Source organism: Procambarus clarkii, chromosome 30 (assembly GCF_040958095.1).
Source record: "Procambarus clarkii isolate CNS0578487 chromosome 30, FALCON_Pclarkii_2.0, whole genome shotgun sequence".
NCBI classification, from domain to species: domain Eukaryota; kingdom Metazoa; phylum Arthropoda; class Malacostraca; order Decapoda; family Cambaridae; genus Procambarus; species Procambarus clarkii.
The window spans coordinates 11,675,544-11,703,233 of NC_091179.1; the positions used below are offsets into that span (position 1 = coordinate 11,675,544).

The window sequence follows — 27,690 nt, forward strand, 5'->3', positions numbered from 1 at the left end:
GAGTAGAAGAACTCCCAGAACCCCGTCAAGCAGGAAGGAGAGGAGAGGTTTGGGGGAAGGGGGGGATAGTGGGGGGTAGAGGAGAAATCAATAAGGGCGTGTGTGAGAGTGTGGTCGGCATCTTCAAGCAAGGAGGCGCGCAGGGCGTGTAATATCGAAGCGGGAGAATGTTGTGTAAAGCGAGACCTCTGCATTATGATAAGTGAAGAGACCGTAACCCAACCCTCCCCCAGCGACCAGTCTCGGGCATCCTCCCCCACTAAGCTTCTCTCTCCTTCCCTCTCTCTCTCTCTCCCTTTGCCCCTCCCTCTCCCCCTACCTCCTTCCCTCCCTCCCTCCCTCCGTCCCACCATTCTTCTCTCTCTCGCTCTCTGTATCTCTCGCTCCTTTCCCTCTCAGATACTACATCACCATATTTTCTTCCGGTAGGGACCTCCCTTGCCCCAAGCGTTCTCTTCACCCCTTTTACTTCCTACCTTTCTCCCCTTTACTTCTTATCCCAGGCCCCTTTTCCCCTCCCTTCCCCTCTTCCTATCCCCGCCTTTCTCCCTCCCCTCCTTTACAACCGTCCCCATCTATATATACAAATATATATATGTCCGTGTCCGCCCTCTCGCCCTCACACTTGGGACTGGAGGGCATGTTTATACCCCCTCGAAGGGGCCAGACTGAGATCCGTCTAGTGTTTATAGGGCCCTCAGCTGATGACCTGGCTCGCTGAGGGCCCCTCAAATAAGGCCCAGTTTGGGCCCGGTGCTTACGGAAGACCTCGGGGGGGGGGGGGGTCGTGCACGTACCCACGTACCTCAGTGAGGTTGTCAGGTGTCCATATTAGACCACCTTCATGAGGTGGTCCTAAGAGAAAGTGTGGATCTGCAATGAGTGTATTTGAGCTTGTTGGCAAGAACCCTTGCAACACAGCAGAGGTTAGATTAGGTGCTTTGTTTTGATTGGGTGATTATGTGTGTTTGTAACGCGGGTGTTTAAGTTAAAGATGTGAGATTCGAACACGTGAACGAAGCACTTTTTTTCGATAAAACTTCAAACTTAACCAATTGGGGGTTTATGTGTAAAGTGTTTTTCATTGCTTAACATGGGATTTGGCAGCTGGATTAGTGAGTATTAGACCAATGTTTATGTGAACGGGCTAAACAATTGTTATCGAAATGTGCTTCATTTGCGTTCTTCGATTAAAAGCATTTCTGAATGCATTCGCCCAACTCTAAATCCCAACCCCCCCAATAAAAAAAATTGGATTCGAACAGCAAAAGTGTGAAGAAACTTGTCTCGAAGATAACCCAGAACAAAATACATGATAAATAAAATAAGAAATAAGTAAATAGATATATAAATAAATAATAAAGATAATAATAAAGATAAATAAAAATTAATATAAAATAAAAATAAAATCTTCACACCACCGACAGATACGTTGATTTTCAAGTGGAAGCCAATCACCTAACCTAACCTCACCTAACCTAACCATGTATAGAACTGATCGCTGAGAGAGGGATAGAGGGGATAGATAATCTTGAGGTTATCTTGAGATGATCTTCTTGGTTATCTTGAGATGACGAGACTTGTGCTGACAACCGCACGAAACACCAACCAACGTGACCTTTAAGTACCACAGCAGACAGCAGCAGCAGCAGCAGCTGTCTGCAGAGAGCGATTGATAAGCTGGTGTTGCAGCCGGTGGGAAGTTGCAGATGGGGTTTCCATAATGGGTAAGATGGGTTGTTTTGGGTCAAAGGGAGGCCTAGATGTGGGGAATGGGTAGGGGGGGGGGGTTTGATAGGAAGGAGTGGGGATAGAGGGGGTGTGCTAGAGATGTTTAGGTTGATGGTAGGGGGAGTTAAGGGTGGTCTACACCACATACAACCACCCACCCCCCTCACTACACCACACAGCCATCACACTACATCACGCCCACACTACGCCTCATCACACAAGCGCCACCATACCACCACACCGAGGCGGGGAGGGTGACATCTCACAGCTCTGGGCTGCCACCACCAGCACTTATTCTCAAGTTTCACTATAATTATTATACCGATAAGCGCGGTTAGTGCACGGATTTTAATGGCGGTGAGTGGGCGTCATCCTACGCACACAGGCACACACGCGTGCGCGAGCACTCACACCACTAGCAGTATACGCCAGTAGGTATATACGATCCCTATATACATATATATATATATATATATATATATATATATATATATATATATATATATATATATATATATATATATATATATATATATATACACACACACACACACTTTCGGTGTTGAAATGAACTTACATCTTAGTCTTTTGACGTCAAACTGAGAGCTTTCATCATTGCAATTGCCTTGTTTGAGTGCCATATTCCTGTGTACCGAGTTGACTCAGGAACTTCTTGGAACGACGCTCCCATCTTTCTGAGGCGTGCAATGGCAATCATCCCTCCTCCCCCCCCCCTCCTCCATACGGTTGAAGACATGGTTGACTCACTAATTCATCTGATATAGACATCCCTCTGACACGGTTGACAAAAATGGATATTAAGTCACCTTAACTCATCACGACCTTAAGTTTTAAGAGCATGAGAAACTCATCATTCTTAAGATAAAGCTAATATGATGCTGTCCGTTACCTGGCAAGTGTGTGTGTGTGTGTGTGTGTGTGTGTGTGTGTGTGTGTGTGTGTGTGTGTGTGTGTGTGTGTGTGTGTGTGTGTGTGTGTGTGTGTGTGTGTGTATGTGTGTGTATTAGGCTACAAGTCGAACCTGGCCTCAGGCTGGGCTCGGGGAGTAGACGAACTCCCGAAACCTTCCCCAGGTATGCTCCAGGCATGATATCCAACTCTATAGGTGCCTGTTGGTATTTTAATTAATATATCTATAGGTGCCGGTTGACGATATCCAATTCTATCGCTGCGTGCTGACGATATCCAACTCCGTCTGTACCTGTTATCACTGTCCCAGTCTATACACGCTCTGTCTCACACGGATCATACCTTGAGGTGCTTCCGGGGCTTAGCGTTCCCGCGGTCCGGTCGTCGACCAGGCCTACCACTTACAAATGTGTATTGAAAACTCAGCTACTGTTTAGCTGGCTAGCTACTATGCATCTACTGTAACTCAGCTGGCTACTGTACATCTAGCTGCCGAAAATAGGAACGAACGCAGAAAGTGAAGTATCGTAGTTGCCAGCAGTGAAAGTGAAGTATCGTAGTTGCCAGCAGTGAAAGTGAAGTATCGTAGTTGCCAGCAGTGAAAGTGAAGTATCGTAGTTGCCAGCAGTGAAAGGGAAGTATCGTAGTTGCCAGCGGAAAGTGAAGTATCGTAGTTGCCAGCAGTGAAAGGGAAGTATCGTAGTTGCCAGCGGAAAGTGAAGTATCGTAGTTGCCAGTGGAAAGTGAAGTATCGTATGCAGATGAAAAGTCACAATAACGTGGCTGATAATGTTAACCAGACCACACACTAGAAATTGAAGAGACGACGACGTTTCGGTCCGTCCTGGACCATTCTCAAGTCGACTGTGATGAGACAAGATTGATTGATTGATAAAGATTAAGTCACCCAAGAGGTGATACGGGCTCACCATAGCCCTTGCTACTTGCCCCGCTCCTGTGCCAGGTAAGTTACGGGCTCAACATAGTCCGTGTGCTACTTGCCCCGCTCCTGTGTCAGGTAAGTTACGGGCTCACCATAGCCCGTGTGCTACTTGCCCCGCTCCTGTGCCAGGTAAGTTACGGGCTCACCATAGCCCGTGTGCTACTTGCCCCGCTCCTGTGCCAGGTAAGTTACGGGCTCATCATAGCCCGTGTGCTACTTGCCCCGCTCCTGTGCCAGGTAAGTTACGGGCTCACCATAGCCCGTGCTACTTGGAACTTGCTCCGAGTAGCTGAATCTATAACAACAACAGGTACGGAAGGTTTGGTGTAATAATAGGAGTAAGAATGGGAACGAAAGAGAGAAACAAAATAAAAAATAAAAAGAAAGAAAGATGATAAAATGAAGGACGGCTTATGTTAGGTCACGTTTGTTAGAAAGTATAGAATATTTGAGTAGGTTCTGTAAGAGAGAAAAGTCAACAGCAACAAAGCCAGGACTCAGGTTCGTGTTGGGTAGGCTGTGTATCAGAGCTGAGTCGACAAGACGGCGTCTGTGTGGCAGGAAAGATTATTTTAGAGGAAGACCAATCAACAGGATGATTAGAGTCCCCTATCATGACAGAAGAGAGCATTGTTTGTGTCTGGAGACTTAACGCTTCTTTTGTGTTCCTTAAGTGGGGGGAGTATGGCGGAGAGTGGGGGAGTATGGGGGAGTATTAGGGAGAGTGGGGAAGGGTCTCCACCATACTCCCCCACTCTCCCTAATACTCCCCCACTCTCATTTAGTGTATGGCCAGTCAGTAATAGCGAGAATCTAGCGAGACTAGTCGAGTCTAGCGAGAATAGCGAGAGGATAGAGAGAATCCGTCTTGGATACAAATATCCATGGAGATATGGAATTTAAACGACAGTTGATCAGCGAAGTTGCAGAATCTGTGGTGAGAGTGACGGACACCGCCTTGACCACTATCTACGTGAATGTGAACACCTGAGAGACATTAGGAATATGTGTAGAATAATAAACCCCACATTGTTTGAGTTAGGAAAACACTATTTGTCAAATATTGATACTGTTCTTAAAAGATTTCCCCATTTTGCACCCGCAAGATAACGTAAGCTTTTAAGGGTTGATAGATGTTAATCTTCTTGTTTGAGGAGCTCTTCACTTGAGACAGTTAAGCAAGTCCCAGCTGTGTCTGGGTACAAGTGACAGGATGAACAACCCAGCGGGTTTTCTTCCTATTGGGGAGTGTTGTACATGCTGCTATGGCGGTGTGTCCACTCACAAGACGAATGGCGCTGCTCAATAAACTCGCCCCTCGGGGCAAAATTTAAAATTTGTACGGCCAGGTTCCCCCAAAGTTTTTGAGAGAGTGCAAGACGAACAGGAAATAGAGCAGACACCAGCAGCATTAGAAATAGGAGAAAAAGTGTGAACCAGATTACCACTAAGAGTGTAAGTTTGTCGAAAGGCGAACTTTATGTCAAGAGGACGCAAGATATTAGCAAAAGTTTAGAGTTCAGATATGCAGGGAAGGCGTAGTACAGTGTTACTAGTGTTGGAAGCAGGTTTAGGATGAAAGAAATTTCGTTTAGCTTGAGAATAGACACAGATGATAAACTGTAAAGGGTAACCAAGGCGAGAGAATGATTTGTAGATAAAGGAAATTTCAGAGTCAAGAAACTGATGGTCGCTGATGCGTAGAGCGCGGAGGAAGAGAGAGAGACGAAGACACTTTTCTTAATAGATTAACAGGAGGAGGATGGTAGGAAAAGAAATGAATATACATGCCACTATGCATGGGTTTGTGGTAGACAGAGAAAGAGAACCCGGACACAGAGCTGTGAACGTCAAGAAAAGGAAGGAGGGAATTTGATTCCCAATGAACTTTGAAATGGATGGAAGGAGCCCCATTGTTAAGAGAGGAGAGGAAAGGCTGGAAAAGACTAAGGTCATGAGGCCATAAAGCAAAAATGTCATCAACATAGCGAAGCCAGAGAGAGGGACGAGTATCAATAGTGGGATTATTAACCATTTAATAATATCATACAGACAGATAATATTGCTGTGTTGTATAAACAAGTTAACCCATAGAAAATGTAACTTGTAGTGGAATTTCCGTCTATAGAAAACGGGATATCATTACCACATACTATTATAAATTCACCACCTATTATGGTGGGAATTATTCTTAAATACATTAGTCTTTGGACTTTACCATCATAAAAACATCTCATATAAATTAACTTAATTATCAGAATTAAAATAGAGTAAATGTGACCCTTCTATCACTTACTGTCATCTGGACAATGTAGACCAGTAGCGTCAGGGAGGAGGGAGTGGTCAGCCATTGTTATTGTACTTAGACCAGAGGCACGGGAGCAATTCGGCTCCTGTTAATTTTACTTGGACGAAGTGTTATGGAAACCAAAGGTGTACCAAAATCAATACGCTGTCAACAAATACTAGTTAAGTGTTCTGCCGAAACCCATTTATCTATCATTTGTGGCCATTAATGTCATTAGATAGGGTGTGCCGGTTAGAATACGAGATCGCCTCATACTAAAGGTAATTAAGCCTAGGTCTTTATGGTTCCTTGTACAGTGTTTTCTCTGATATAGCTGTCATATATTAGGATTCTGGCTTCATAGCTAGCGCCCTTTTGACAGGTCAAGACGAGGAAGCATGCTTTGTGTGCCAGTTACTGGGTGATGGAAGCTACCTCAAAGAGGATAATTTGGTGTCTACATCCTGGTTATACCTGGTGGACTAAGGCCTGCTGTACAATAAGATAAGGAACCTCTTCAATGTTTAACAATATGTGTAGTTAATACTGTAGTTTGATTGGCTGCATATATATAAATTTAATATAAACCCCCCTAATGTGTAGAGGATCGATTTGTGAGATTATTGCAGAAATACAGTCCACTTATCATCATACCAATTGCTATCGAAGTATATAAATTAACGTAAATATAAATTCATATAAATTAAATAAATATAAATCTCACAGGTCGGTTCCCACAGGAAGAAGAACAGTTTCGAAATATTCCATGTAGAGATTGGCAAGAACAGGGGAGAGAGGGGAACCCATAGCCACACCGAAAAGTTGAGAGAAGCATTTACCGTTGAAAGAGAAAGAGTTAGAGTGAACACAGAGTAATGAGTTCGAGGAAAACGTCAGTGGGAAGCGGGAGAGGAAGGAGGCCCTCAGTCGCCTTCTGTCTAAGGAAAGAGAGAACGTCATCGAGCGGAACATTAGTGAACAGAGAGTCGACATCAAGACTAAGCATCTTACAAGAGGGTTGCAGGCGCAGTCTTTCTATGAAGTCCTGAGAATGACGAAGGTGGGAAGGAGAAAAAAGATCCAAGGTAAGGCGTCAGAGTTTTGGCCAGCCAGGAGGCAAGAGGATAGCCGCCAGAGCCCCCTTGAAGACATGATAGGATGAAGAGGAACATCAGGTTTATGAATCTTAGGTAGACTATAGAAATAAGGAAGAGAAGGGCAGATGACACGAAAACGTTTAAACGTTAGTAAAGTATCGTAGTTGCTAGCGGATATAACTCTTGCTTTTAATCCACCACCAACAGAATAACTGTTGTGTTTACATGCTCCAAATCAATTTTTTTCCCCGTAGAAAACTCCCTTTTGAAAAATAACTTTCAAATAAATATAGGACGAAATAATAAACACAAAATATTCTTGCAAATTAAGTACGAATTATCCACTAACAAATAAGGGGATTCTGTGTTTGTAAGTCCTTCAAGCACTTGAGAACCCAACTTGCAAAGTAGACAGTAACATTTATACACCTGTCATAATTAGACATAATATAACTGATGTACATAACAAGGGAGTTTCAAGTTCTTCTCCGAATGTAAGTTTCGCCCAGCATGATGACACAGCGTATGAGGCTATAATGAACAGGACCTTGAACTTAGCCTAGTTCTCTCTCTCTCTCTCTTGAACTTAGCCTAGTTCTCTCTCTCTCTCTCTTGAACTTAGCCTAGTTCTCTCTCTCTCTCTCTCTTGAACTTAGCCTAGTTCTCTCTCTCTCTTGAACTTAGCCTAGTTCTCTCTCTCTCTCTCTTGAACTTAGCCTAGTTCTCTCTCTCTCTCTCTCTTGTGAGAGAACACAATACTCAAAGGGTAAAAAGCACAAATATTACGAACGATGACCTCTGATACATGTGCAGATGACAGCACCTAGCGCGTCCACCAGACAGTGCGGTGCTAGTAACGCTAAAATATAGCTGTGATACCCGTTACCTTCGGCAGGTAACGAATCTCCCGACATGTGAGTTCTCCACTTATAAACTCCGTGGAAAAGAGTTACGACATTACGGGCTATTCATGCCCGTGCCTTCGGTGGTTTAATCTTTATCAATCAATCAATCATGTTTGACATGGAGACAAACCCATCCTGTGAGATGGGATTATTAAAGGAGCTTGGTTAGCTCTTGACAATACTGTAATGCCTCAAGCAGATAAGGGTTAACAACAGAGCCCTGTGTTCCAAAGCGCCTTACAAAACATAAGAAAGAATTAGCATTAACAAAATCCTACCGTACTAACTCAACACTTGTTAATCCAAAAAGAAGCCAATTAATGTAATTCAATTTGTCAAACCACGCTTCTCTAACACAACCACATTAGCCTAACTAAACAAATTCCGTCAAACAGCCGAGATGAAAACAAACTGAAACCAACAGATTACAGGAAATGCTCTATCTTTCTCTGTCTCGCGATAACGTATGCAAATAAGTATTCTTAGTTAGCATTAGACAATAATTCCTAGTGACTAAAAGGTCTCCTGAAAAGCCTGTAGCCTCGCCAAGGCTTGAGGGCGAAAACACTCCCTGAGCCAGACACCTGCTTTTTTTGTTTTTTCTCGTAATATATTCCCAGGTTAGTTAAGTTAGTGGTCACCGCCAGTCTAAGTGGGTCTCGAACTGTGGCACCTACGTACAGAAAGTAGCATCATCCGGCTTCACCAGGTGTTTGCTCCTTATTGATACTCTACGGCGACACCGGGACTTGTCGCTTACGATGTGACGGAGTTTATAATTTGGTCAACTGACAGTGCTCAGATTCCACGGGATCGTAGAAGTTTAAGAAGCCTATATAATAAAACCTTTCTCCTCTGGAGGCACCAGTTACAGCCCCGCTCCTGTGCCAGGTAAGTCCACTACGGACTCACCATAGCCTGTGCTGCTTGGAACTTTGTGTTCCGAGAAGCTGAATCCAAAAACAACAACAACTAGAGGCACAGTGAACACAGTCACTGTAGAGTCTCACCGGATGACTGTGCTGTACCAAGATGGGTCAAGTTTCTCCACAACAACGCCCAGGGTAGGACACTGCGGTACAGCAAGAGCAGTACGGCCGTAGTGCAACAAAAAACATTGAAAACCATCAATGCGCAAAATGGTGTGCCTATGGCTCGATGGTGCCTATCAACATGGTTGTTGTAACCTGGTTTCCAATATATACAGAGACAGCACATGTTGCCCTATTAGAAATGTATCGGAAACATAAACAAAACAAACTGATTGGATGGGTCAGCACACACACTCAGGAGACCATCAGTGTCCTTGCCAGCCACGAGGAAATATAGTCGTTTCCTTCCTCATTTAAATGTGAGTTATATGCCAAGATTCCTTAATAATTGATGAGGCTACTGGTGTCGTGCGGCCCCCCCACCACCCCCCCATCCCCCCCCCCCCGGCTTGAACGCCTATCATATCCAGCAGACAAACACCATCATTTCTCCCTCACCTGCTCTGCCAGCCTCTACCTCCCTCCCTCACCTCTCTCTCTCCCGGACCATTTGTGCTCTCATAAATGTACGACAAAACGACTCACTATGGGGTTACACGACAGCCTCAGAGAACCTCTCAACCCCCCTCCCTTCCCCCTTCCCCTTGGTCTCCCCCTCCCCCCTCATTTACACGACTCGTCGTAAAACCCAAGTCGTGTCTCATCTGAAGTAAGTTGCGGTGATTCAGTGCCTCCATTAACGCGATGTACGACTGGCTGCTCGCACGCGGAGGCTGTCGTCACCACCACCACCACCACCACTACCCTTCCACCACCACTACCCTGCCACCAACTCCACCACCGCCATCACTACCCTACCTCTAAAGCCACCACCATCACTACCCTTCTATCATCACCACAGCCATCAATACCCTCCCACCACCACCACCACCACCATCACTACCCATCCACCACGACCACCACCATCACTCTTCTTGTTTACAGGAGTCCTCGTGTTGTTGTAAAAGGCGACTAATGCACCTTGATAAATGTATTCATGACTGTTGCGGGAAACTGTTTTCAGAAGGTCTTGGCGCGGTGCTGGCGGGTCTCCAGCCGCTCTTCTTCAGCGGGCGGGGCTAAATGGCGGCTTCCTCTCTTGCGGTTGTGGCCCAGGGTTGTGGCCCGGGGTTGTGGCTGTTGTGGCCCGGGGTTGTGGCTGTTGTGGCCCGGGGTTGTGGCTGTTGTGGCCCGGGGTTGTGGCTGTTGTGGCCCGGGGTTGTGGCTGTTGTGGCCCGGGGTTGTGGCGGTTGTGGCCCGAGGTTGTGGCTGTTGTGGCCCGGGGTTGTGGCTGTTGTGGCCCGGGGTTGTGGCGGTTGTGGCCCGGGGTTGTGGCTGTTGTGGCCCGGGGTTGTGGCTGTTGTGGCCCGGGGTTGTGGCTGTTGTGGCCCAGGGTTGTTGCTGGTACTGCTGTTGTTTTTACCAGCAGACCACTGAACTACAAGACCCAGAGCAGACTTGCAGTATCCTAACACTGGCTTACCATCAGGCCAGAGCAGACTTGCAGTGTCCTAACACTGGCTTACCATCAGGCCAGAGCAGACTTGCAGTGTCCTAACATCAAGCCAGAGCAGACTTGCAGTGTCCTAACACTGGCTTACCATCAGGCCAGAGCAGACTTGCAGTACGACACTTGACTGACGTAACTATCTCAGCAGCTGTCTGGAAGGGTTAAGACAGGAGCTAACTGGCATGTCTGACAGTAACTTAGGAGGAGCTGACTGATGGGCTGATGACAGCATCATTTAAGTTCAGGCCTCTAGTAAGCAATAGGTGTGTGTATTCACCTAGTTGTACTCACCTAGTTCTACTTGCAAGAGTAGAGCTCTGGCTCTTTGGTCCCGCCTCTCAACCGTCAATCAACTGGTGTACAGATTCCTGAGCCTACTGGGCTCTATCATGTCTACATTTGAAACTGTGTATGGAGTCAGCCTCCACCACATCACTGCCTAATGTATTCCATTTACTAACTACTCTGACACTAAAAAAGTTCTTTTTAACGTCCCTGTGGCTCATTAGGTACTCAGTTTCCACCTGTATTCCCTTGTTTACGTACCACCCGTGTTAAACAATTCAACCTTTTCAACCCTGTTAATTCCTCTGAGAATTGTGTAGGCAGTGATCATGTCTCCCCTTACTCTTCTGTCTTCCAGTGTCGTGGGGTGCATTTCACGCAGCCTTTCCTCGTAATTCATGCCTCTTAGTTCTGGGACTAGCCTAGTGGCTAGTCTGAATTGAACCTCTGAACTTTATTCCAACTTCGTCTTGTGCTTGACAAGGTACGGGCTCCATGTTGGGGCCGCATACTCCAGGATTGGTCTTACATATGTGGTATACAAGGCTCTGGATGATTCCTTACACAATTTCCTGAAGGCAGTTCTGATGTTAGCCAGCCTCGCATACGCCGCTGATATTATTCTTTTCATGTGGGCTTCAGGAGACAGGTTTAGTGTGATATCAACTAGATCCTTCTCTCCGTCCATTTCATGTTTCCACCGCCTAGCTTCATTACCGTACATTTACTCGGGTTGAACTTTAGTAGCCATTTGTTGGACCATTCAGTTTGTCTTGGTCCTCCTGTAGCCTCCTACTATCATCCTGTGTCTCAATCCTCCTCATAACGTTTGCATCATCAGCAAACAATGAGAGGAACGAGACTATACCGTCTGGGAGATCATTTACATATATATCAGAAACACACATAGGTCCAAGGACCTCACCCTGCGGGACTCCACTTGTGACGTCTCGCCAATCCGAGACCTCACCCCTCACAGTGACTCGCTGTCTTCTGTTGCTTAGGTACTCCCTTATCCAATGGAGTACTTCCCCTTTCACTCCTGCCTGCATCTCCATCTTTTGCACTAGTCTCCTGTGTGGTACTGTGTCAAAGGCTTTCTGGCAATCCAAAAATATGCAGTCTGCCCACCCCTATATGTGTATGTGTGTGTGTGTGTGTGTGTATTCACCTAGTTGTGTTTGCGGGGGTTGAGCTTTGCTCTTTCGACCCGCCTCTCAACTGTCAATCAACTGTTTACTAACTACTATATTTTTTTCTCCACACCACACACACACCAGGAAGCAGTCCGTGACAGCTGACTAACTCCCAGGTACCTATTTACTGCTAGGTAACAGGGACATAGGGTGAAAGAAACCCTATGAAACTCGCCGGCGCCCGGGATCGAACCCGGGATCACAGGATCATGTGTCCAGCGCGCTGTCCGCTCGACCACCGGCTCCACTTGTGTGTGGGTGTGTGTATGCGTGTGTGTATGCGTGTGTGTGTGTGTGTGTGTGTGCGTGTACGTGTGTGTATGTATGTGTATGTGTGTGTGTGTGTGCGTGTGTGTATGCGTGTGTGTGTGTATGTGCGTGTGTGCGTGCGCGCGTGCGTGCGTGCGTGCGTGCGTGCGTGTGTGCATGCGTGTGTGCGTGTGTACGTGTGTGTGTCCGCGTGTGAGCGCACACGCGCGAGTGCATCCGGAAGATGAGTGTGTGAAGAAGGCGACCAGGTATATATTGCGTGCACGAGTGAAATAAAACCTCTGTATATGTGCTTACTCCCACTTTACCCTTACACACTCACTCACTCACCCTCCCTCACACTCGCTCACTCACTCACTCTTACTCACTGGCACCGCTTGTCCGCTTATTTACTTTAAGTCCCCCCCCATCCCCCCCTACACACACTAACCTCTCCCAAACGCTTCCCCTAAATATACTAAACGACTTGAGATGTGTACACGGTCTTCTGAGAGAAGACGTCAGTCTTTATTTGATACATTTTATTGATTTGATGTTGCTATGTTCGGTAAAATATATGGGGGGGGGAGGGAAGAGCGCTTTGGCGGTTCTTGAAACTTGTGTCGATTGCAGACAAAAATGCATGGAGGCTACAGCATGGAGGGCCACAGCATGGAGGTCACAGCATAGAGGGCCACAGCATGGAGGCCCTCTATGCTGTGGGCCTCCATTAATCTGCTGTGCAGATTAATGCTACAGTTTAAGTGTTAAACTATCAACTATCTATCGCTACCGGTTTGTTTATCATGTAAAATGCCTGAGAAGACAATCAGAGGCTAATGGAACATCTAGAGAGGATTAACTCTAACATTAAAACCATAGTTTTAGATTGAGACTTTATTGATTGATTGAGACTTTATTGATTGAGACTTTATTGATTGATTGATTGATTGATTGAGACTTTATTTATTGAGACTTTATTGATTGATTGAGACTTTATTGATTGATTGAGACTTTATTGATTGATTGAGACTATTGATTGATTGATTGAGACTTTATTGATTGATTGATTGAGACTTTATTGATTGATTGAGACTTTATTGATTGAGACTTTATTGATTGATTGATTGAGACTTTATTGATTGATTGAGACTTTATTGATTGATTGATTGAGACTTTATTGATTGATTGAGACTTTATTGATTGATTGAGACTTTATTGATTGATTGATTGAGACTTTATTGATTGATTGAGACTTTATTGATTGATTGATTGAGACTTTATTGATTGATTGAGACTATTGATTGATTGATTGAGACTTTAGATTGAGACCCCGGCGCCAAGCTCGGGCTGGGCTTGGGGAGTAGAAGAACTCCCAGAACCCCATCAACCAGGTTGAGAAAGGCACGCCCAACGAACCTGACCGAATCCCCAAAATAGGGAAAAAAATCAAGCTTAGGGAAATTGGGATTCGAGAGTAATCTGACAAATAGGAGACATAGAGACCATGTCGTTGCTCAGTCGACTAAGGCAGCGTCTGGGATGCTCTCGGACGTAGATTCGAACCCTCGTCACGGCCCTTGTGGATTTGTTCAGGAGACATAACTGAGAGAGGAGTGGCAAATGGCCAGCGAGGTCCTCTGTGGCTCGGTACTGGAACCACTATTGTTTCCATTTTTTAATACTTAATTCTTTTAATATTTACTTTTTAATACTTTAATTCTGCATGATGTAGGCTTGTTTACGTCCCTGCTTGCAGCTGCTACACTGATAAGAAGGGTATGTATGGATCGAGGAGGAGAAGGACATGGTAAAGTATCTTGTATGTAGTTATCATATCCTCTCGGGGATTCTTTTTTTTCTCTTCTCTAGAGGGTGTGAGATTTCATTTATCCTCGTAACTTAACCCTCTACGATCTAGCACTAATCTTGTTACAAGGTGGTAGGTGGGGTTGGGAGGGAATGTGGGCTTCATGGGGGAGTGTAAATGGGTTTGGGAGCGTGTCGACTAAATGGGTGAGTGTGGGTACTCACCTAGTTGTACTCACCTAGTTGTGCTTGCGGGGGTTGAGCTTTAGCTCTTTGGTCCCGCCTTTCAATCATCAATCCACTGGTACACAGGTTCCTGAGCCCATTGGGTTCTATCAAGTGGGCTGCGGGGAGTGTTTAAGTTACGTGGGAGATTGTAGGTGGGTTGCTGGGTGTAGGTGTATGTAGGGGGGCCGGGGGAGGGAGTGTCTCCGATAGGTTGGCGTGGGGGGGGGTAGGAAGGGGTGACCAGCGTTGGTGGTGGGGGTGGGGGTGGGGGTGGGGGGGTGGAAGCAGGGTTGGTAGGGTTGGGTGGGGTGTGGGCGGAGGTGTTGGGGGTGTTGGGGGAGAATCGGGTGGATTAAATGTGGGAGTAACAAGGAATATATATATGCTGAATAAGTCATGTAGCGGAATAGTCTACTTTTCAATCCTCGTGCGGGGCAGAAACGGTTGGGCACGTTTCCTGTTACCTAATGCCACTGTTCATCAAGAATCAGGGAGTTTAGTTGTTCTTACTTAGATACCTCAGCTGCCTTAGACTATACAGAATGTTACGTAATTTGTGTCAAGAGTGACACTATAAAAAACTCCCGTCTCTCAGGATGTTATGTCATTCAGGGTCATGTGACAAGTGACCTCCCACTGACGAATTTTGGGGTGCATTGTGAGGATATCCTCAAGAACACGAGAGGTAATAAAGTCTAATGCAAAGCTCCAGGTACCTCATGCCAACTGGTCTGAATGGTCTAATAACTGGGCATTTGGTGATGTAATGTGGGAGATCATGCCGCAGTTCCTGCTCACAGAGTTTGCACCTGGAGTGCTCAGGATTGGGAGACCCGTCACCTGCAGCCACCTGCCACAGGTAACGGTAACCCAACCTGATCCTGGCAACCACTGTGTCGCACAGTCTGGTCCACGTCTTGTGCTGCCCATAAACACAGGTTTCCATATTTGAACAAATCGTAACTTGTCATGCCAGTGCTTTCAAGCATTTTTGGGAATCAGAAATTTCTCTCCCATTAGACCTTAAGTGTTCAGAGCAATTGTCTAAACAACAGAGATAGGGGATATCTTAGACAAGTTCATCTTCACCCTTGTTAGACATTGCAGTTAAATTAACGTGTGTCACCATGTCATCATGTCTGTCATCTGTCATGAGCAGATTATATATATATATATATATATATATATATATATATATATATATATATATATATATATATATATATATATATATATATATATATATATATATATATATATACACGTCTATTAAACGCCAAATTAACGATGAAAACGTTGATTGAACGTCGAACCAGCGCCACTCTTAAAACACTGTGTCCAATGGCATGTTATGTCCAGTGGGATGTTGTGTCCAATGGGATGATGTATCAACTATGAGGTTGTGTCCGCTGAGAAGTTGTGTCCAATGGGATGCAGCGCCGCTCGTTCTGATTGTGACCGGACAACATATGACCAACAATAAAAAGGCTCACTTTATGATTCCATAAAAGTCCTGTAGGTTACAAGCCAATATAACGCGACATTAAATGGTGCACTTGACCTCAGATGACCTTATTAAGGAATGGAACTTGAATAACACTTAATTAAATCCCTCACCAACCCCGTGGTATTCAAATCCTCATGTTGTAAGTAATCTCATAAGTAATCTTAAGATTACTTACAAAAAAATCTCAGTGGCATCCGTGACCTCCCCCTCCCCTCTCCTTAAAAAAAAATAAATGGGCAAAACTGTCCTATATGGAAAGGAAGTTCTACTGTATAATTATACATGCATTCATACATACGTTTCAAATCTATACAACGAGGCCTTCTTTGAATATACATCCCGGAGATCTTGGCTTAGAAATACATCAAAATACACGAGAAACCACATATATACAACCTGTCCTCTCACTTAATACCGTATTATCATCACCATAACGACCCCCTAAACGTAACAATTGCGATGGTTAGCGACACTATTAAAGTATTTGGCTAGGCAAAAAACGGTTCAAATTTGACGTATTATGTCAAGTTATGAGAACGGATCGAACCACCAGGTATCCCAATCAAGGGAGACTTGAGGACAAGGGGGGTGGGGGGGGGGTGGGGGGTGGGATTTAACACTTAAATAACAAGGTCATTAGCTCTGCCGAGTTGTTAGACGAGAGTGAGTACCTTGCCACGTCAAGGAATAGAGTACCTCCTCACGTCAAGGAACAGAGTGAGTACCTCCTCACGTCAAGGAACAGAGATGAGTGAGTACTCACGGTGGATGAATCGTCAGTACTCACCGTGGGTGTCGCAGACGGTGGTGTGGGCGGGGGGCGGCGAGGGCGACGCCCGGCCGCCCACTCCTGAGGGCGGCAGCAGGGCAGCTCCTGGCGAATCTGGGGTGACTGGGCGGTCTGTGGGTGGGAGGAGAGGGTGGTGAGATCCCCCCCATGTTGTGGGGAGGGGGTGTAATGGGGGGTGGCTGGGTGGGTGGGAGAAAATCCCCCCCCCCCCGCCCACTATTCTTGTGAGTGTGGCGTGGGAGGGAGAGTGGGTGTGAGAGTGTGGCATGAGATAAGGGATGTGACAGATAGATATGGGATATGACACTGGGACAGGGCTGTCATTCTGGGATATGACACAGGGACAGGGCTGTCATTCTGGGATATGACACAGGGATAGAACTGCTTTAGCCTTAAAGAGAACACAGCTGCTTGACTATGGCGTAGATGGGGGGGGAGGCATGACAGTGACACGGGGGGCATGACAGTGACACGGGGGGCATGACAGTGACACGGGGGGGGGGGCATGACAGTGACACGGGGGGGGGCATGACAGTGACACGGGGGGCATGGCAGTGACACGGGGGGCATGACAGTGACACGGGGGACATGACAGTGACACGGGGGGCATGACAGTGACACGGGGGGCATGACAGTGACACGGGGGGCATGACAGTGACACGGGGGGCATGACAGTGACACGGGGGGGCATGACAGTGACACGGGGGGGGGCATGACAGTGACACGGGGGCATGACAGTGACACGGGGGGGGCATGACAGTGACACGGGGGGCATGACAGTGACACTGGGGGGGGCATGACAGTGACACGGGGGGGCATGACAGTGACACGGGGGGCATGACAGTGACACGGGGGGCATGACAGTGACACGGGGGGGCATGACAGTGACACGGTGGGCATGACAGTGACACGGGGGGCATGACAGTGACACGGGGGGCATGACAGTGACACGGGGGGCATGACAGTGACACGGGGGGCATGACAGTGACACGGGGGGTATGGCAGTGACACGGTGGGCATGACAGTGACACGGGGGGCATGACAGTGACACGGGGGGGCATGACAGTGACACGGGGGGCATGACAGTGACACGGGGGCATGGCAGTGACACGGGGGGCATGACAGTGACACGGGGGGGGCATGACAGTGACACGGGGGGCATGACAGTGACACGGGGGGCATGACAGTGACACGGGGGGCATGACAGTGACACGGGGGGCATGACAGTGACACGGGGGCATGACAGTGACACGGGGGGGGGCATGACAGCGACACGGGGGGCATGACAGTGACACGGGGGGCATGACAGTGACACGGGGGGCATGACAGTGACACGGGGGGCATGACAGTGACACGGGGGGCATGACAGTGACACGGGGGGCATGACAGTGACACGGGGGGCATGACAGTGACACGGGGGCATGACAGTGACACGGGGGGCATGACAGTGACACGGGGGGCATGACAGTGACACGGGGGCATGACAGTGACACGGGGGGCATGGCAGTGACACGGTGGGCATGACAGTGACACGGGGGGGCATGACAGTGACACGGGGGGCATGACAGTGACACGGGGGGCATGACAATGACACGGGGGGCATGACAGTGACACGGGGGGCATGACAGTGGCACAGGGGGGCATGACAGTGACACGGGGGGCATGACAGTGACCAGGGGGGCATGACAGTGACACGGGGGGCATGACAGTGACACGGGGGGCATGACAGTGGCATGGAATATGTTATCCTTTTATTATAAATCATTAATTATCTCTCACTCTTACCATCTCTTGAAGGACTACAGAAATAAAATTAAAAATAAAAAAAATAAATAAAATAAAATGGAAGCAGTTACAGGCTCCAGTTACTGTATTTCCACCAAGTTCCTCATCGAGTTCAAAGATCAACTAAGTTCCCTCACTAAGTTCACAATTAAGATCCCCTCACTAACTTCATAACTAAGTTCCCTCATTAAATTCATAACTAAGACCCCTCTCTAAGTTCACAACTAACATCCCTCAAAAAGATCACAACTAAGTTCCCTAACTAAGTTCACAATTAAGATCCCTCTTTACCGACTTCTCAACTAAGTTCCCCATCTAGTTCACAAGTGTATTCACCACCAATTTCACAATTAAGTTTCCACCAAGTTCAATGACAAAGTTCCCCACCAGCTTAGTCCCACCAACTTACCCTCATAACCTCATATCCTCATATCCTCATAACCTCATATCCTCATAACCTCATATCCTCATAACCTCATATCCTCATAACCTCATAACCTCATATCCTCATAACCTCATATCCTCATAACCTCATATCCTCATAACCTCATATCCTCATATCCTCATATCCTCATAACCTCATATCCTCATATCCTCATAACCTCATATCCTCATAACCTCATCAACGTTCTATTATACATGAACAAGCGTTAATTACCTACATGTATTTCTCCCACAAAATCACCTAAACAATTATAAGAATCAATAAAGCATAAATAAGTCGACTAATAATTCCCAGCATTTTACTATTAATAAAAAAAACAAAATATTATATAATTATCGATACCAATATTAGTATTAATAATAATAATAATAATAATCATATTGAAATAATATTAAAATATTATGTAATTAATATCAATATTAGGAACAATATACGAAATATTGGTAAAAGAATATTACCCCAAAACCAACAATAATAATATTAAAAATAGTAATTCTGGCCAAAATTAAACAATAAAAGTTAATAATAATAATGATACTGTATATATAATGAAAGCATTAATAATAATAATAATAATAATAATAATAATAATAATAATAATAATAATAATAAAGTATTAATAAAATCTTCTCAGACACAATAACACAGAATAAAAAACCCACATTTGTGTATTTGTGAATTTGTATGTATTTTATATGTATTCTATATGTATTTTACACTAAGTCTTTCGCCCTCATCTGAGTGCTTTTGTCAAGGTCTGAGTGTGTGATAAGGACGAGACTTACATCCTAACGACTAATTGCTACACAAGTACCAAATAAAACAAATATTGTGGATTCTTATCCAAAATAGCAAAAAATGTGGGGAAAAACTTTTTGCGGTAATGAAGTGACTCGAACCAGCGTTCAGGTGATTCCCAGACACCCGCCTAAACCCACTCAGCCACGACAGGACGACAATCCCAATAGCCCAGGAACTCTACTGAATTCACTAGGAGGTTTTGGAGGCTCGAACCAGTGGTGCCCAACCAGGATTTTACGGTAGGCCCACCTACACTCTCTGGCCTATGGGTAATTTACCCTATGTGATCCTTCACATCATAAAAAAAAAATCACACTGGCATGATATATAAATGAGAAATTATTTTCTCATATATCATGCTATTGTGATAATACTCTTATTTTAATATACTCTTATATTAATATTAATACACTTATATTAATACAATTTTAGATTAATATAATCTTAGATAAATATAATCTTCCATTCTATTAATATTGGTATAATATTACCTTCTATATTATATATATTATATATAATATAGAAGGATATATAGATATTAATATATTAATATTATCTATATATATAGATAATATTAATATTATCTATATATAATAATACCTTCTATTAATATTGGTATAATATTAATATAAGAATGATGAAATAAAATAATAAATCATATTGTACTAAAAAATACAAAGAAGTGAGGAGAAGAATAACACTCAAGTGTTCAGGGAGAGTTGCTAAAGCCTGATCTCTGAATACCCTTTATATTTTAAGCTGTAATAAATAAATCAAAATAAAAACTAATGATAATAATAATAAAAAAAATATTGAAAACATTTATACGACAAATAATGAGAATAATAAATAAATAAAGAATAATAATACCGGTGATTAAACGAATTAAAAAAAATAAAAATAATATTTAATCTGTTAAAATGGTATAAAAACTCTATAGAGAAAATCGCGTCACTGAAAAACTTAGATTAAATATTAAATTGAATATTAAAAAGAAATTCACAGTGAGTTGACAGTGAATGACGGGTACAGGACAACGTTTGTTATGGGTACAGGACAACGTTTGTTATGGGTACAGGACAACGTTTGTCATGGGTACAGGACAACGTTTGTCATGGGTACAGGACAACGTTTGTCATGGGTACAGGACAACGTTTGTCATGGGTACAGGACAACGTTTGTCATGGGTACAGGACAACGTTTGTTATGGGTACAGGACAACGTTTGTCATGGGTACAGGACAACGTTTGTCATGGGTACAGGACAACGTTTGTCATGGGTACAGGACAACGTTTGTTATGGGTACAGGACAACGTTTGTCATGGGTACAGGACAACGTTTGTCATGGGTACAGGACAACGTTTGTCATGGGTACAGGACAACGTTTGTCATGGGTACAGGACAACGTTTGTCATGGGTACAGGACAACGTTTGTCATGGGTACAGGACAACGTTTGTCATGGGTACAGGACAACGTTTGTCATGGGTACAGGACAACGTTTGTTATGGGTACAGGACAACGTTTGTTATGGGTACAGGACAACGTTTGTTATGGGTACAGGACAACGTTTGTTATGGGTACAGGACAACGTTTGTCATGGGTACAGGACAACGTTTGTCATGGGTACAGGACAACGTTTGTCATGGGTACAGGACAACGTTTGTTATGGGTACAGGACAACGTTTGTTATGGGTACAGGACAACGTTTGTTATGGGTACAGGACAACGTTTGTTATGGGTACAGGACAACGTTTGTTATGGGTACAGGACAACGTTTGTCATGGGTACAGGACAACGTTTGTCATGGGTACAGGACAACGTTTGTCATGGGTACAGGACAACGTTTGTTATGGGTACAGGACAACGTTTGTTATGGGTACAGGACAACGTTTGTCATGGGTACAGGACAACGTTTGTCATGGGTACAGGACAACGTTTGTCATGGGTACAGAACAACGTTTGTTATGGGTACAGGACAACGTTTGTCATGGGTACAGGACAACGTTTGTTATGGGTACAGGACAACGTTTGTTATGGGTACAGGACAACGTTTGGTTGTATGCTGGATAAATATTAGGTTAGAAACAGGACACAAAGTTCAATACAGAATAACGTGATCTCCTAACTTAGCATAACCCGTATACTTGGGTGGAGAACCGGGACTTGATTTATTGTATCAGTCCGCTCGTATGACGCCGAACTAGTAGGAACTATAGGAACTAGTTCAACATACTTAATAACCTAATCTACTCTATTGCAGCTTTGCCTAGCCTAGTCTATTGGAGCCTTACCTAGCCTAGTCTATTGGAGCCTTACCTAGCCTTGTCTGTTGCAGCCTTATCTAACCTAGACTATTGCAGCCTTATCTAACCTTTCTTTTAATAATTAGCTAATGTTGTAGGTAAGTTAATTAATTTGGACGCAACACCTCTCTCTCTCTCTCTCTGTCTCTGTCTCTCTCTCTCTCTCTCTCTCTCTCTCTCTCTCTCTCTCTCTCTCTCTCTCTCTCTCTCTCTCTCTCTCTCTCTCTCACTTGAGTGACTCAAATCTACTTTGAACATTGCAATTTAACTTAAATACAAGTAAAGGAAACTTTCATAATTTTTACAGAGAAAATTACCATGACATATTTGCCAGAAACTGTTCGAACAAATAGTTCGAGAAATATTGAAGCCTTATAAATACAAGTGTTTGTGGCTGTGTGGGCAGCCCGTCCTAAAAATCAATGACCCAAATTTCTAGTGTGTGGTCTGGTCAACAATGACCCAAAGTCCATTCCATGCACCCGCCAAACCTCCTGTTTATGAATGAAAAACGGATTATACACGACGCACAACTGATGACGTCCGAACACTTCCAGAACAAGTGTTTTGCTGACGACTTTTGTTCGAACCACAACGCTGTATATGCAGCCCGTCCTCCAAACAAAGATCCAAAAGTGATTCCATGCACCCGCCAAACCCCTTGTTTATGAATGAAAAGCGGTTTACACACGACTCACAACTGCTGACGTTCGAACATATCCGGAACAAGTGCTTCACTGACGAATTTTGTTCGAATCACAACGCTACAAATGCTTCACCCACGTACTACAAATACAAATAATCGTAAACAGAACCTAAACACCTAACCTAACCTATCCTATGCCTATATATACACAATATGCCAATATATTATAATATTAATTTATACTTGTGAAAATTCCCGTTTTGAATGAACAGCATGTTAAAATTTATGAATGCGTCTGTGGGGTTGACCGCTGAATGTAATGGACTTGAGTCGAGGACGGGTTGTAAATGCTTCACCCCGTACTACAAAAATAAATAATCGCCAACAGAACCTAAACACCTAATATTTAGGCACCAGTGCCTAAATATGCACAATATGTTAATATTTAATAATATTAATTTATATTTGAGAAAAGTTGTTTTGAATGAACATAATGATAAAATTGATGAATGCATCTTTGGGGTCGACCGCTGGATGGAATGAACTTGGTCTGAGGACGGGTTGGTGTGGTGGTGGGGGGGGGGGGGGGGGGGGGGGGGGGGGGGGGGGGTGATTCTCCAGGTGGCGGAGGGACTCGAATCCCCAAAGTGGGAACATCGTTTAAAGCCACTATTAGATAACTCTGATATATCAACCCTGATAAGTAATGTTATATACATTTTTTATACACACATACATATATATTTATTTGTAAATAAACCTTCAAGAGCAGCAGGATAGTGAGTTAACTGGCCACCAACCTATTGTATCCATCCTGTGTGTGGTGGTTGGTGGTGGTGGTGTTGGGTGGTGATGGTGGTGGTGGTGGTGGTGGGAGCCTTGTAAGAAGGCTCGCCACAAGCCCTCGGGGGACCTCTCCTCCAGCAGGGACGCCGTCGTGTCCTTCCCAAGACCTCCACCTCCCATTGACAGCATCTTCAGGGGCGCCTCGCTCGACATGAGATCCATAGTCATGGTGAAATCTGTGAAGAAATTCCTTTTTTTTCCGCTGTGGGCGCTTCGATTTCCTTCGGTATTAGGCGTTCTCGATCTGGAGGTGTATATAATCACCAGCTAACAGGTAGCCGACCCATTAGCAATCATCATTTGTTGTAAGTCACCGGAGGGTTAAGTCAAACTAAGCAAGGAGGCGTGTGAGCGGCACTGATTACGGCCAGGATGCTGCCACCGTCAGACGAGCACCGCCCAATTTGTCGACTGATGTACAGCATCATCTGCCTTGCTTCTCTCGACACCCCGCTGGTTGAGCTGCCAGTTGCTCCCCGGCGGGCTCAACTTTAATTCCCATAATTCAACTAACTCGCTATACCGCCGTGACTCTCAACTGTATTCACGACGAATTTGAGTAGAATAAGGTCTCTTATAATTAACATAACACTAGTCGCATATCTAAAGTATTATAATATCATTATCACAAAGAACAGCGACAACTGCCTAATCGACTCTGATTGGCCAGGAAAACTTGGAGATGGTGCGGCCAGATTGGTAGTCTCACACAAGGGGCGGTACGACAGACTACTTACCAGATACCCCTGGCAGCTTAAACTACTGCTCCAATATTACAAACTTTATCTCCTAAATTAAACATTACCTCAATGATATCAATATTGTCAATAAAAAAACGCTGCTATAAAGACATAATATATTACTTACAAATTGATATGAAGTAAAAGAAAATCCACTTAAAATAGCAGTACCCGGCAACTGAGGCAGCAGGGGGCGGAGCGAGAGATAAGTGGTGTTATTGGCATTTTTACATCCCCCGTTTGGAATGCAATTTGGGAAGGAACAGGCCAATTTGGTAAGCCGCCTATCCGCTGTATGCCTAAGCGTCCGTGATGGAACAAAATGAGAGTGGGAAGGCCCGTCCTGAGGGGGGAAAAAAGGAAAGCCTAGGCCGTGGGGGTAGAAGAGTTTCCCCTAGATGAGTAGAAGATATTCCCCTAGAATGTTGTGTTAGGGAAAATATTTCGAGACTGGGGGATCCAGGTAGTCTTTTTTTTCTTATTTTGGTATTTAAAGAGGTAAGGGAGAGCCCAGAATGGTGCGGTGTGTTGACGGAAATGCTGAGCGCCGTGTTAGCTAAACTGGGAGCGCCGTCTTAGAGCTGAGAGGGCTGTCTTAGAGCTGAGAGCGCGGTCTTTGAGCTGTGAGCGCGGTCTTTAAGCTTGGAGCGCCATCTTAGAGCTGAGAGGGCCGTCTTAGAGCTGTGAGCGCGGTCTTAGAGCTGGGAAAGTCTTCTTAGAGCTTAGAAAGTCTTCTTTGAGCTTAGAATGCCATCTTAGAGCCTGAAGCGCGGCTTAGAGCTGGCAGTGTCTTCTCCAGAACTAGGAACGCCATCTTAGAGCTGAGAATGCTGTCCTAGAGCTCGGAATGCCCTCTTAGAGCTGGAGGCGGCGCCTTAGAAGTGAGATTGACATTAACATAATCGATCCTTTACGCACCGGGTTTTATTTGGGCATGAGAAGAGGGCGAGAGAGATGGACAGAGCCGTTCGGAACGGTAAGGACGGGGGGAGGGGGTGGGGACGGAACGGACAGAAGAGGGGGGGGGGGATTGGACAGAGAGGACAGGACACAAACAGAAAACGAGACAGAAGGGGTTAGACTTATGACATAATGTAACCCCTAGAGTGTAGTCTACCCCCCATTAAGTGACTGTCACCTTCTGTCATCTTCTGTCACCTTCTGTCACCTTTACGAGCTAAAACTGTGACGAGGCTGTTGGTGGGTATGCTAACAAACGTATACAAGCAACGGTAACGCCATTTGTCAGTTGCTTAGCTGAACGAATACTTAGGGTTCAATGCCTGACTGCTGCTCCTCACAGGATGGGTATGGGTATCTACCACCACTCACAGGATGGGTATGAGTATCTACCACCACTCACAGGATGGGTATGGGTATCTACCCAATCTACCACCACTCACAGGATGTATATGGGTATCAACCACCACTCACACGATGGGTATGGGTATCTACCACCACTCACACGATGGGTATGGGTATCTACCACCACTCACAGGATGGGTATGGGTATCTACTACCATTCACAGGATGGGTATGGGTATCTACTACCATTCACAGGATGGGTATGGGTATCTACCACCACTCACACGATGGGTATGGGTATCTACCACCACTCACAGGATGGGTATGGGTATCTACCACCATTCACAGGATGGGTATGGGTATCTACCACCACTCACACGATGGGTATGGCTATCTACCACCACTCACAGGATGGGTATGGGTATCTACCACCACTCACACGATGGGTATACGCGTCTACTTCAGGTATAGTTAAGTATTCATTATCTATACAACCGCCAAGTTATACAACAATTTATGTGTACCTATAGCTATGGTAAGATAATCTACCAGGATAACTATGGTAAGATAATCTACCAGGATAGCTATGGTAAGATAATCTACCAGGATAGCTATGGTAAGATAATCTACCAGGATAGCTATGGTAAGATAATCTACCAGGATAGCTATGGTAAGATAATCTACCAGGATAGCTATGGTAAGATAATCTACCAGGATAACTATGGTAAGATAATCTACCAGGTTAACTATGGTAAGATAATCTACCAGGATAACTATGGTAAGATAATCTACCAGGTTAACTATGGTAAGATAATCTACCAGGATAACTATGGTAAGATAATCTACCAGGATAACTATGGTAAGATAATCTACCAGGATAACTATGGTAAGATAATCTACCAGGATAGCTATGGTAAGATAATCTACCAGGATAGCTATGGTAAGATAATCTACCAGGATAACTATGGTAAGATAATCTACCAGGATAACTATGGTAAGATAATCTACCAGGATAGCTATGGTAAGATAATCTACCAGGATAACTATGGTAAGATAATCTACCAGGATAACTATGGTAAGATAATCTACCAGGATAGCTATGGTAAGATAATCTACCAGGATAACTATGGTAAGATAATCTACCAGGATAACTATGGTAAGATAATCTACCAGGATAACTATGGTAAGATAATCTACCAAGATAACTATGGTAAGATAATCTACCAGGATAACTATGGTAAGATAATCTACCAGGATAACTATGGTAAGATAATCTACCAGGATAACTATGGTAAGATAATCTACCAGGATAACTATGGTAAGATAATCTACCAGGTTAACTATGGTAAGATAATCTACCAGGATAGCTATGGTAAGATAATCTACCAGGATAACTATGGTAAGATAATCTACCAGGATAACTATGGTAAGATAATCTACCAGGATAACTATGGTAAGATAATCTACCAGGATAGCTATGGTAAGATAATCTACCAGGATAACTATGGTAAGATAATCTACCAGGATAACTATGGTAAGATAATCTACCAGGTTAACTATGGTAAGATAATCTACCAGGATAACTATGGTAAGATAATCTACCAGGTTAACTATGGTAAGATAATCTACCAGGATAACTATGGTAAGATAATCTACCAGGATAACTATGGTAAGATAATCTACCAGGATAACTATGGTAAGATAATCTACCAGGATAGCTATGGTAAGATAATCTACCAGGATAACTATGGTAAGATAATCTACCAGGATAACTATGGTAAGATAATCTACCAGGATAGCTATGGTAAGATAATCTACCAGGATAGCTATGGTAAGATAATCTACCAGGATAACTATGGTAAGATAATCTACCAGGATAACTATGGTAAGATAATCTACCAGGATAGCTATGGTAAGATAATCTACCAGGATAGCTATGGTAAGATAATCTACCAGGATAGCTATGGTAAGATAATCTACCAGGATAGCTATGGTAAGATAATCTACCAGGATAACTATGGTAAGATAATCTACCAGGATAACTATGGTAAGATAATCTACCAAGATAACTATGGCAAGATAATCTACCAAGATAACTATGGTAAGATAATCTACCAGGATAACTATGGTAAGATAATCTACCAGGATAACTATGGTAAGATAATCTACCAAGATAACTATGGTAAGATAATGTACCAAGATAACTATGGTAAGATAATCTACCAGGATAACTATGGTAAGATAATCTACCAGGATAACTATGGTAAGATAATCTACCAAGATAACTATGGTAAGATAATGTACCAAGATAACTATGGTA

The 27,690-nt window shown here is 44.3% G+C and overlaps 1 protein-coding gene across 1 annotated transcript in view; it reads right to left on the bottom strand.

The window, feature by feature from the left end:
- The window catches only part of LOC123765515 (segmentation protein even-skipped), a 48,191-nt gene extending 24,310 nt beyond the window's left edge, over positions 1-23,881 (bottom strand). The window contains exons 1-2 of the mRNA XM_045754152.2: positions 23,280-23,881; positions 16,496-16,609 (exon numbers count right to left, since the gene is read on the bottom strand). Of these exons, the coding sequence (XP_045610108.2) occupies positions 16,496-16,609; positions 23,280-23,493 (328 nt within the window). The 5' untranslated portion in view covers positions 23,494-23,881. The remainder of the gene's footprint in view (positions 1-16,495; positions 16,610-23,279) is intronic.
- Positions 23,882-27,690: the final 3,809 nt, after the last annotated feature.